The sequence below is a fragment of the Ovis canadensis genome, chromosome 17 (assembly GCF_042477335.2).
Source record: "Ovis canadensis isolate MfBH-ARS-UI-01 breed Bighorn chromosome 17, ARS-UI_OviCan_v2, whole genome shotgun sequence".
NCBI classification, from domain to species: Eukaryota; Metazoa; Chordata; class Mammalia; order Artiodactyla; family Bovidae; genus Ovis; species Ovis canadensis.
In genome coordinates, this window is record NC_091261.1 from 63,271,845 (window position 1) to 63,284,874 (window position 13,030).

Consider the following 13,030-nt stretch of genomic DNA (forward strand, 5'->3'; position numbering starts at 1 on the left):
TGAAATATTACTCTAAGCAAAAAAAAAAGGAGTTCAATAAGGTAACTGATTTAAAAGTAATTTTTAAAAAATCAAAAAAAAATCAATAGCTTCTATATTCTTTCGAGAATATGATAAAGTTCCATTTGTAATCATAGGAAGAAAGAACAAAATTCACATAAAGTATACAAAATCTACATGAAGATAACTGAGTAGCTATCACTCAGGAATATAAGAAAAGAACAGGATGAGTAGGAAGACACGTGTGTGTGGGCTCAGTTGCTAAGTCGTGTCCGACTCTGTGATCCCATGGACTGCAGCCCACCAGGCTCCTCTGTCCATGGGATTGCCCAGGCAAGAATACTGGAATGGGTTGCCATTTCCTCCTCCAAGGAAGACACATACTGTCGTTAAATATGAGATTTGATATTGTAGATAGTGGTTCTCCCCACACTGATCTTAGGTTCAGCACATTCCCATTTAAAAAAAATAATAAAAAAATCCAACAAAAATAAGATTTTTAAAAAACTGAATAAGCTGATTCTGACTCTTTCATACAGAAAAGAGTAATCCCCCAAATTCTGAAAAATAAGCATAGTAGGACTAGTCTATCAGTTAATAGGACATTTTAAAGCTACCTTAATTAAAACTATTGGATACTGGTGAATGAACAGAGATGAGATCAAGTGAACACAATTATATTTCAGAAACTTAAATACACATGAGAATTTTAATATGTAATTAAGGTAACATTTTCAGTCAGCACTGAAAAGGTAGAATGTTTAATGATAGTATTGGGGTAACTGAAGAGCCACAAGGAAAAAAATAAAGCTTCCTTCGTTGTTAGTTTATCATGATAAATAAACTTATGTTTGAAGTAGCTATACTGCATATTTATAAATGCTTTCTTGGCGCACCTTAGTATATCTAATAGAATTAATTTCCAGAAGTGAATTGCTATGGCCAAAGGTATGTGCCTTTAAATCTGCCTTCCAAATGTTTCAAACCCAATGGATGCTGTCAGTTCAGTCGCTCAGTCATGTCTAACTCTGTGACCTCATGGACTGTAGCATGCCAAGCTTCCCTGTCCATCACCAACTCCCAGAGCTTGCTCAAACTCATGTCCATCAAGTCGGTGACGCCATCCAACTGTCTCATCTTCTGTCATCTCCTTCTCCTCCTGCCTTCAGTCTTTCCCAGCATCAGGGTCTTTTCCAACGAATCAGTTCTTCCTATCAGGTGGCCAAAGTACTGGAGTTTCAGCTTTACCATCAGTCTTTCCAGTGAATACTCAGGACTGATTTCCTTTAGGACTGACTGGTTTGATCTTCCTGCAGGCCAAGGGACTCTCAAGCATCTTCTCCAACACCACAGTTCAAAAGCATCAATTCTTCGGTGCTCAGCTTTCTTTATAGTCCAACTGTCACATCCATACATGACTACTGGAAAAGCCTTAGCTTTGATTGGACGGACCTTTGTCAGAAAAGTAATGTCTCTGCTTTTTAATATGCTGTCTAGGTTGGTCATAGCTTTTCTTTCAAGGAGCAAGCATCTTTTAATTTCATGGCTACAGTGATTTTGGAGCCCCAAAAAAATAGTCTCTCACTGTTACCATTGTTTCCCCATCTATTTGCCATGAAGTGATGGGACTGGATGCCATGATCTTAGTTTTCTGAATGTTGAGTTTTAGGCCAATTTTTTCACTCTCCTTTCACTTTCATCAAGAGGCTCTTTAGTTCTTCTTCACTTTCTGCCATAAGAGTGGTGTCATCTGCATATCTGAGGTTATTGATGTTTCTCCCAGCAATCTTGATTCCAGCTTGTGCTTCATCCAGCCCAGCATTTCACATGATGTACTCTGCACATAAGTTAAATAAGTAGGGTAACAATATACTGCCTTGAGGACTCCTTTTCCAATTTGAAACCAGTCTGTTGTTCCATGTCTGGTTCTAACTATTGCTTCTTGACCTGCATACAGATTTCTCAGGAGGCAGGTAAGGTGGTCTGCCTTACCTGGATGAGGTAGGAAGTGCCTTAAGTTTAGCAGGGAAGATAACGTTTTCTATCATTCACTCCCTAGAAACACAAATTCATTCAAAGCATTGCTGTATCTTTTATGACAGTCCAAACTTAAAAATGGGAATGTACACACCTGAATTTGTCTGGTCCAAATGCTCCATAAAAAGTAGTCAATTTTGCATGAGCCCTTAGTACCTAAAAAGAAATCCGACAGTCTGAATATTGTGTGCAGTAACATTAAAATAAAAAACACCCAAAATTAGGCATTCTGTTTTAGAAGTCTTGCACATATTTTCCTTTTATCCTGCATTACAAGTCAATACCCGTAAATATGACTGCCTTTATTTAGCACAAAACATAAAACTTGGACTGATGGAAACATTTCCAATCAGTCATTGCAATAAAACTGCAAAGAGGAGGAACTGTGCCTTTAAATCTGCCTTCCAAATGTTTCAGTCCCAATGGATGATATAGGAAGTGCCTAAAGCTTAGCAGGGAAAGTGTCTTTCAAAATCAATTAGTTTTCCCACTGATTTATAAATATGACCTTCTGGTAAAACCTAGCTGGATTGTACTAAACATTTACTTTGAGATAAGAGTTAAAAATTATATAGATGGTCCCTGACATGCAATGGTTCAACTTAAGATTTTTTGACTTTATGATGGTGGAAAATCAATATGCATTCAATAGAAACCACACTTCAAATTTTGATCTCTTCCTGTGTTAATGACAATATACAAGACAATACTTTCTTGTAATGCTGGGAAGAATTAAGAAGGTGTAGCTCCCCTTCAGCCACAAAATCCCAAACAACTGATACCCTTTCAACCATTTTGTGTTTTCACTTTCAGTACAGTATTCAATAAATTACACGAGCTATTTGACACTTTATTACAAGGTAGGCCTTGTGTTAGATGATTTTGCCCAACTTTAGCTAATGTAAGTCTCTGAGCTCATTTAACGTAGGCGAGGCCGAACTATGATGTTCAGTTGGTTGGATGCATTATATGCACTGTTTTTATCTGCATGCAGGATCTTAGTTCCCCGAGCAGGGATGGAAGCTGTGCCCCCTGCATTGGGAACATGGAGTCTTAACCACTGGACTGCCAGGAAAGTTTCTTAAATGTATTTTTGACTTATGATATTTTCAGCTTAATGATGGGTTGGTCAGGACATAACTCCATCATAAGTCTACGAAGATCTGTATGTACATGTACACACACATATATTTTTTGACACCATCATAACTATCATCATAATTTATAATTATTTGAGGTAGCAATCACTATGTAAAAGTACTTAAGAGGAAATATTTCATTTTATTTCAAAATAACCCTTAAGTACTATTATTATTCCCATTTTGCAATAAGGAAAAATGTATTAAAGTAACTTGCTCTTGAAAAAGTACAGACCTATCTTGAAGTCAAAAGCATATTCTATTAGTACATTCATCCCCAAATTAACCTATAAATCTAATGCAATTACCTCTTTTAAGCCATCAGAATAGACAAGAACAGTTTTATCTTCTTTCTTCAAAAGCTAAGATGAATAAGAAACATAGTTAGAATATTGGCTATATCAGGCTCTCCATTCTGTGAATTAAAGTAAAAAATCATTTTTAAAAATTAAATTGCACTGAACTCTGAGATGAATAAAGAAATTATATATCTTAAAAACAATGCATTTCATGAAAACAGCTCACATTTTGCCCATCTATTACACCTTGATTTTAAGGAATATAACTAGCAATAGTATTCATTCAAAGATCAGTGAGAACCATCTATAGCAAAAAATGGCATCATTTGGAACAGCAAAAAATATATATGTATTAAAAATGCACTTTAAAAAGATCACTGACAGAAAAACAATTCAGCTTTCTGGAAGTTATTTCTTTTGCATAAGACAAATTAGCATGAACAAACATTAGAAAAACTTACCCTGGTTTTGGCATAATTTAGCATTTCCTGGGTGGTTTCATAGGTTATCCACTGAGCCTCCAAGCAGTAATTCATCACAAACTCATCATCCTGTTGCATAAATGCCAGGCATGGTAAGGCAACACAATGCAGATCAGTCCATCAATCTGAATATTCTAGTATTCAACAGCGAAAACATACCTGGATTTTATGTAGATTTTCCTTAGCTTCATTTACAAGTTTTTGCCATTCAGTCTGCTCACTGGTGTCCAGAGAACTCAAAGCTAGTTTCTCCAATATATCATTTGATTTTACTTTGTAAACAAGCTGTAATATAAACATGCTACATCAAGAAACGTGAAGCAAAATAACACTTGTTGATGAAACCTTATGCTGTATGCTAAAAAAAGAAAAAAGTGAATATTCATGCAGTTCAAGAATAAGCATTGGGACTTTCCTGGTGGTCCAGTGGGTAAGACTCCGTGCTCCTAATGCAGGGGCCTGGGTTCAATCCCTGGTCAGGGAACTAGATTTCACATACTGCAACTAAAGATCCCGAATGCCAAAACTAAGACCTGGTGTAGCCAAATAAATAAATAAATAAATAAATAAATATAAATATCTTTTAAAAAAAGCATTAAAAAAGGTAACACTTAGATAATTGAAAGGTAATCCAGATTGCAAAGTTATGTAAATCATTTCTACTGAGTCCTCACTAGACGTGACCAGTAGTGTACTAAGAGCTTTATGTGAATTATCTCAGTTAATTCTCATAAAAACGTAAGTAAGCATTTGAACCTCATCATAATCCTACGGGTTAATACTAAGATCCCTATTGTAAGGCTGAGAAAACTTAAACTTGGGACTTTCCAAGTGCTCTGGTGGTTAAGAATTTACCTTCCAATGCAGGGGACTCAAGTTCAGTGCCTAGTCAGGGAACTAAGATCCCTATGCCATGAGGCAACTAAGCCTGCATGGCACAACTAGAGAAGCCCGTGAGCCACAGCTACTGAGCCTGCACACTCTAGAGCCTTGTGCTCTACAAGAAGCCCCCATGTGCTGCAACTAGAGAAAGCCAGCATGCTGCAATGAAGACCCAGCACACCCAAAAATAAATAAGTCAACAAAATAAAAATTTCCAAACCCCCTCCAAAAAACCTGAAACTCAAGAGAGGATCTGAAATTATGCTGTTCAAGTTAATGGAGGGACTTCCCTGGTGATCTAGTGGCTAAGATTCGATGCTGACAATGAAAGGGCTGAGGTTTGATTCTGGTCAGAGATCTAGATCCCACACGCTACAACTAAGACTTCACACACCCCAACCAAAGATCCCACATACTGCAACTACAGACTGAAGACCCTGTGTGCTGCGACTATGATCCAGAGCAGCCAAATTAATTTAAAAAATTTTTTTAATAAATGGAGCTGGTTTTTAGAAGATGACCACACAATGATGTTTCATGTCTAGTTTTCCATCAAAGGTTCTTTAGCAGCTAGAAACAACTTGAATATAGACAAAGCCAAAATTTCAGGTTTCTTTTTTCTGTTAATTTTATTTAATTATCTTTTGGGCATGTGGCATCTGTTTCCCGACCAGGGATCAAACAAGAGACTCCTCCTTTGAAAGCATGGAGTCTTAATCACTGGACTGCCAGGGAAGTACTTCAGGTTCCTTTCTTATAAACAAAATACCAATTTTAACATGGGCTTTCTGGTTCCAAAAACTAAAAATGATATGTACACATGATGCACATATGAACACATGTACACCCATTTTTTTTATTAAAAGAGAAAAATAAAATTTAAAAAAAAATATGAAAGAGTAGTTTCTCTAGTTCTGTGACTCCAGTACCTGAAAACACCTTTCACTGGTTTTGATTTTTTGCTCTATTTACCTTTTTAAAAATTAGAAACTCTCAGATGTTTACAAAGATAAAAACACAACAAATACCTGTATATTTATCACTCAAATTAAAAAAAATAAAGCACATTACTTGCAGAGTTAATAGCCACCTGTTGCTCTGGCTAAGCCATGAGAAAATAGCCATGGGAAAAGAATAAAAGCAAAATATAGCAATACAGCATAACCCAAATAAAAGTACATCGGGTTGATCAGTTGGGGTTGTCACATTCTGCTAAGCTAAGGAAAAACATTCTGTGGACCTTGGAGTGCCGGGTCAGCGCAAGTTCAGAACACTGCTTGTGCACACACTAAGATGTTTTTCCAAGGCATATGCAGGTCTATGACCTCCAGCTAGGTGATAGCCCTTGTACAAGAAAATAACAGACAGTTTAAAGTAATCAATAAAATGGGTGACGTGACCAGGGACACAGGAGGCGGACTTCATCGTAACACAAGATACTTTCTGCTTGCCAAGACACTAAATAAAAGTGATGTGGCTCCAAGGAACAGGGCTCTTGACCCAAGAGGTCTTGAGTCCCCTGGTCCCATCTTTAAGACTTAATTCTGTCTCTAGTTCCCTTTTCCCAAACTGTGCGTTGACCACTTTCGATTCCCTACCTGCTGTGCTGGCCACAGCAATTACTAACATAGGTTAAGATCTCATTCTCTTCTTCCAAACACGTCATCCTCCTTCCCTGAACTACAAGTATCTGTTATCTTAATTTTGGTGCTTGTTATCCCATTAACTTACTTACTTCTTTCTTCATATACACTTTTAAACAATAAATGGAATTCTTTTGTGTGTTTTAAAAAGCTATATTTTAAAACTTTTAATTTAATTATTGGAGTACAGCTGATTAACAAATGTGATGATTTCAGGTATACAGAAAAATGATTCAGTTATACATATGCACTGCATCTACTCTTTTTCAAGTTCTTTTCCCATTTAGGTTGTTATATAATATAAAATGCTACATTTTTCCATTCCTTTTTTAAAAAATTTGATTACTCCAGGTCTTTGTGGCACATAGGATCTTTAGCTACAGCATGCAAGCTCTCAGTTGCAGCATGTGGGGATCTGGTTCCCTAACCACAATCAAACCTGGGCCCCCTGCATTGGGATTACTAGTCTTAGCCACTGGATCAGTGGGAAGTCCCCAAAATGATACATTTTTTTAAACAACAAACAGGTGGATACTCACCACCCACAAAGGAAAAATTAGTTCTTCACTACCACTAGGCTTCCTCCTTCATTACTTACCATGACTTTTCAGGGGATATCAATGAATTCCTCATCACCAAATTCAACAACTTTCAGTTTTTATGCTTGATTTTATCGGTAATATTTGCAACTGCCGATCACTCTCCACTCAACTTTTTGTCTTTTGGCCACGTCTCCTGGCTTATGGGACCATAGTTCCCCCACCAAGGATTGAACCTAGGCCCTCAGCAGTGAACGCAAGCAGCCCTAACCACTGGACCGCCAGGGATTCTCCTCCCTAAACTTCAAAGTTTCTTCTTCCTTGGCTTCTCCAATTGCACATTTGTGTGGGTTTCTTCCCAAATGTGTTCATTGCCCTTCTTCCTCTATGTTCCATGTGGTGGTGCCCTGTATCTCATACTCAGATCTCTTCTGACTCTCCACATTCTCCTTGAGAGGTCAGAGCCATTCCCATGTTATCCACCTCTAGATTCAGCTCAGATCACTCTCCAGGTTCCTATCAGAGAGCCTCATTTTATAAGATCCCTTACATGCAATGTTTTTTCTAACATATAATTTTATTTATTGGCTGTGCTAGGTCTTGGCTGCTGTGAGGGCTTTTCTCTAGTTGCGGTGAGAGGGGCTACCCTCTGCATGGCCCTTTCACTGTAGTGGCTTCTCTTGTTGGCGAGTATGGACCTTAGGGCACACAAGGCTTCAGTAGTTGCAGGTCCCCGTTTCCAGAGCACAGGCTCCACAGTTGCGGCACACGGGCTTAGGTGCTCGCTGGCATGTGGGACCTTCCCAGACCAGGGATTGAACCCATATCTCCTGCATTGGCAGTCAGATTCTTTACCACTGAGCCACTAGGGAAGTCACACATGCAATGTTCATAGGCAGAACCCTTTATATGTTATCTCTAACTCTTCCACAACACTCTTCATTTTAAGTCATATCATCACATTCCAACTAGTGTGCTGAGCAGTCCTGCAAGTCCCTTCCCAACATTATCACCCCGTTTGATCACTGAGCCCCACGGCTTCTACCTTCTACACACCTCTCTTGGCCTTCCGTCCTGTACGTCTCTACCTCATTGCACTGGCTCAGTCTTCCAACTGAGATATGGGTTCAATCCCATTATCAATTTCCCCTCTTTATACACCGAAATTCTTAGTAGCACCCTATCACCTGCAGAACAAAACCTAAATCCTCTGCAGTACACACAAAGCCTTCCAGACTCTGATCTTCTCCATCATCTCCTTTTTTTTTCTATGCACATTGAACCTATATGCTAGTCCTGACTAATTACTAGGAGTTTCTGGAAACCATAAGACTCTCTCACTTTCTTTCTTTTTAATATGTGTGAATTTCTTTTTAATAAGGGATGAATTTTTCCTTTTTAAGTTTTCGCTGGATTTGTTACAATGTTGTTTCTGCTCCATGCTTTGGTGTTCCAGCCTCCAGGCATGAGGGATCCTAGCTCCCTGACCAGGAATCAAACCTGCAATCCCATCCGTTTTGGTTGGTGAAGCCTCAACCACTGGTTTGCCAGGAAAGTCCCATCCCTTACTTTCTTCATGTGTCCTAATACTTAGAATTCCCTTCCTCTCCCAGGACTATCAGGAATATCTTCAAGATATGACATAAAATTACCTCCTCCAGGAAGTCTTCCCACCCTACTTAAAAGTTCAATTTCTCCTTTGAATCCCTTCCTCTATTTTGGTCATATCTTAATTACAGGTCTGATCACACTAAATTTCAATCATGTTTTACCTGTTTGTCTCCTTAGCCTCTAGTACATGAAGAAATGCTTTTAATGCATGAATGAATACATGAATAATTACCTCAACATCTAGTCCAAACTGAATGGCAAAGCTCTCAGCTTCAGCAAATCTGTGTTTGTGAAGTAACCGACTCAATCTGAAAAATTGAAAAGAAATTTCAGTAAAATTTTTATTAATCAGGGAATTCAAGTCTTTCATTAAGGTAAGGCTTAGAAGAAAAGGAGAAGTTACCTATTTTCCGGTAAAGCTTCTGTAAGACATCTGAGTGCTAAAATGGAGACCGAGTCTTCAGACAGACTGAAAAAAACATGTTAATATTGACAATTGTCATTTAATGTTAGTAAATAAAATTTAACTGTGGTGTTATTTAATGATGTATCTGATAAACAAAATATGACGTACCTTGGATCATTTTTGCAAATTCCTTCCAGAAGGTATATGGTATCCTACAATAACAAAAACGTTTAAAATTGAGAAATGGAATCAATTCACTTTATAGTTACTACAGTAACAACTGGTTTAGGCAGAAATTATCCATCAATGGATTCTAAAATTACTGGGAAAAACTGTTGAGGAAAAGAATATTCCCATAGTCTCAAAATAGTACAACAGAAATTACTTACTAATTATCAGGGGGAACATATACCTTTACAAGGAAGAAATCTGGCAGATATGCTTTAACCAAGTGATCAAATTTAACAGCACCAATAACAAGACAAGTAAACTTGAGTCCCTTAACGTGATCCAGTCAGGACACAATATCACCTATGCAGGATCCTGGCCAGAAAGCTCAGCACAAATCTAATCATGACGAGGCTGACAGATCCAAATGGAGGAACATTCAACCATTCTACTGGTACTCAAGAAAATGTGTCGGAATAGACCAAAATAAGACTAGGAAAGTTTTAGAGATTAAAGTAAACCACCATGTGACCACAACAACAAAATTCAATTTGTGATGCTTGACTGAATCCTAGGTTAGGAAAAAAAAAAAAAGTTCTCAAGTGATTGGCACTATTGGTAAAATTTGAATTTGGATGGCGTATTTCACAATAATATTGCATTAATGTTAAATGTTGTGAGTGTGATGACTATGTTTTAGAAGAATGGCTTGACTCTTTAGGAGATACCTGCTGAAATTAGAGATGAGAGGTTATGATGTCTGTAAGCAATTTCCAAATGGTTTGGAAAAAACACAGGGCGTGTGTATAAAAAAAGAGATCAAACATAGTAAAAAAATTTTTTTTAGGATAACAGTTAAAAAATAAGTAAAAAGTGATAACCTCTACCAAATTAATGATCATTTATATTCCCTGTGAACAGACAAAAAAACTGAATATGCAATTGACTGACGTCTTAGTCAATTAATTTTCTTGTCTTTTTAAATGAAAACTGACCCCCTACAAATAAATGTATCTCAGGACCTCTGCTAATAATAAATATGGTTATAAACCTGAGATCTATCCAGGTATTCCACTAGGTTCCACTCATTTTTGACTCAGTTATTCTTAATTGTTTTTGTTGTTGTTGCTATAAAGTAGTTCAAAATACATGTCACCTTACCGTGCTAATTCCTGTTTGCACCAGAGAAGAAATACTAGATACTTCCAAAGAATACAGTATTTCCATTGCAGGTAATGAACAGACCACGAGGTTTTTCATCTAAGAAAAATAGGACAGCAATGAATGTCTTGGGTCAATATAAACCTTTAAGCACAAGACAGCACTTCACAATCCAGGACATAGATGAAAATATTTGATACAAAGTTAAATGAAAAAATAAGTAAATCTGTTACTGTATTATTTAAAGGTTACATATAAAATTACATCCTATCCCATCTTCTAAATCCACTACCTGGAGTCCATTTTACAATTTGAACCTAAGGCAAATGTAATCTGGAAGACAAATGTAAATGTAAGGCAAATGTAACTAAGGCAAATGTAATTCCTTAGTGTCAGAAGTATGAAGTATCACTATAATAAGCATTTTCTTGTGGAAATGCTCCAATTAAAGTATGGAACAGAGATTTATACTATTTTTTTTTAGATGAGAAAAAAGAGCTCTGCAGGGTTATTTCTGATCTGTCAAGTACCTGTGTGAACTAAGAGCTAATGTATTTCGAGCACTACTTAACAACTAGTTTTGTATTAATGCTATTTCTAACACTTAATACGGACAAATATGAAAAAAATTCTCCCAAACCTTCTTATTAGTAGTAGTTGTCAGAGCCACTAATTTGAGATTTGTAATCCCTTGCCTGAAAGAGAAAAGGTTTAAGTGAATCACATAAGCCAGTTGCTAGGCATAAGCTAAGTCAAAGTGATATCCTTGTACAAAAATTTATTCACACAGAAGATAATGAATTTGACTTCTCAGTGTTTATGGCCTAGACTGACACTCTTTCTAACACTTTCACTTGGAGGTTTTTGCCTAACCTATTTGTTCTTAATGGCTAACAATGAAATAGTCTTTACCCTGTCAGTCTGTTCACAGTTATTTGGAATGTAACACATAATGGGGCTTCCCTGGTGGCTCAGCTGGTAAAGAATCCGCCTGCAATGCGGGAGACCTAGGTTCAATCCCTGAGTTGGGAAGAGTCCTTGGAGAAGGGAAGGCTACCCACTCCTGTATTCTGGTCTGGATAATTCCATGGATTGTACAGACCACGGGTTAGCAAAGATCTGATCAGAACCAGGCAAGAAACCTGGTTCTAACAGAAGGGAAATCAATGTAAGTGTCATAATGTACCAGGTGACTGATGAAGGTGACTCTGCTTCTGTGGTGAGAAGAAACTCTTCTACATGAAGCACAGGCCAGTTCCATATGGGAGTTAGGGTGTAAATATCCCATAAGCTCAACACGTTCTGCAAGAGACATTTCATTGATACATCCTTTTAATGACTAAAAATTTACATTTGGGAATCTATCTTTTGATATGTAACTAAAATAAAGTACATTACACAAGACAGTAATTCACCCCAGCTAAAGTAGTTGTCTTGGTTAAGTTTAACAACATTTCCACTGTTAAATATAATACCAAGTGAAAATACTTAAGGCGAAGTATCAGAAACATACATTGGTATCAAGAACAAAAAGTAGGTTGTCTATTAGCTGGAACTTCTTTGCACCTACAAAAGAGAAAGCAAGGTGTGTAAGGACTACGTTTCTGGGTTACGTATTGCTATATTTAAGACAGTAAACTAACATACTTATGAAAAGGCAGAAGTACACGTAAACAAGAAGTTTCCATTCCCATTTATTCCCTCCCCTCTACTTTTCTGGATGACTACTAAAACAAAAAACCTCCCAGAACGAAGAGTAACAACTGTAACACTCCAAGAAGTCAAATATGCAGACAATCATAGACTAATAAGCTGGCTTGTGTGCAAGCGTTATTTGCTAAAATGGCCCGTCCACATGCTAGACTTAGCATATTGACATGAAAATAACAACTCACTTTCAATTACCAAAAGTAGTTTCATTAACTTATTTTTACCTTTGATAATCTCTGAATCAATAACACTCTTAACTGTCATCCCTTTCCTTGAAGAATCTGGCTCCCATTTTGATAATGCACAATTGCCAGTTCCCTACAGAAGTGAAAACAGTATGTCAATTACAAACTTGGTTTTAGACCCAAGCTCTCTTCCAAGTAGAAACATCAAAGTTGTACATGTGACTAATTTCAAAATATATTTATATATATTCAAGTTCAGCTAGCTGTTATCCTGTTCCTCTCTTAGTTTTCAAGAGAACAGAATGGAAACAAGAGTGAACTCCTACCACATGAACATTTAATAAGGAGCAGGCACTTTTAGGCAACTTAGAGACACCAGATAAGCTTTAAGACTTCCTCTAGAATTATGAGATAAATACAGTGCTTGATGAAGTACTGTCATTAAAATAACTACTATTTGAAAAAAATTCATAAATATTCATTTCAAAATATTTGAAGCCCAATGAAATACTGAACAGGATACACTCACTAGATGGGGAAAAATGCCTGCTTAATATATAAATTTGGCAAGCAAAAATGTTGTAAATGCTGTAATAATATAATACAATATAGAAGTTTTGCCTACTCCGTGAATATGATATTAGGTGTTTTGTTCGCTGCTGTTGCACTCATAGCTGACATGAAAAGTCAAAGTGTTAGTCGCTCATCTCTTTGCAACCCCATGGACTATACAGCCCATCAGGCTCTTCTCCATGGAATTCTCCAGGC

At 37.1% G+C, this 13,030-nt stretch overlaps 1 protein-coding gene across 2 annotated transcripts in view; it reads right to left on the reverse strand.

The window, feature by feature from the left end:
* Positions 1 to 13,030, reverse strand: part of KNTC1 (kinetochore associated 1) — a 69,135-nt gene that overhangs the window by 44,692 nt on the left and 11,413 nt on the right. For both annotated transcript variants that reach the window (XM_069557755.1, XM_069557756.1), the window contains exons 9-20: positions 12,302 to 12,395; positions 11,881 to 11,933; positions 11,554 to 11,669; positions 11,008 to 11,062; positions 10,368 to 10,466; positions 9,207 to 9,250; positions 9,036 to 9,101; positions 8,865 to 8,940; positions 4,117 to 4,242; positions 3,937 to 4,026; positions 3,485 to 3,538; positions 2,132 to 2,193 (exon numbers count right to left, since the gene is read on the reverse strand). In XM_069557755.1, coding sequence (XP_069413856.1) covers positions 2,132 to 2,193; positions 3,485 to 3,538; positions 3,937 to 4,026; positions 4,117 to 4,242; positions 8,865 to 8,940; positions 9,036 to 9,101; positions 9,207 to 9,250; positions 10,368 to 10,466; positions 11,008 to 11,062; positions 11,554 to 11,669; positions 11,881 to 11,933; positions 12,302 to 12,395 — 935 coding nt within the window. The remainder of the gene's footprint in view (positions 1 to 2,131; positions 2,194 to 3,484; positions 3,539 to 3,936; positions 4,027 to 4,116; positions 4,243 to 8,864; positions 8,941 to 9,035; positions 9,102 to 9,206; positions 9,251 to 10,367; positions 10,467 to 11,007; positions 11,063 to 11,553; positions 11,670 to 11,880; positions 11,934 to 12,301; positions 12,396 to 13,030) is intronic.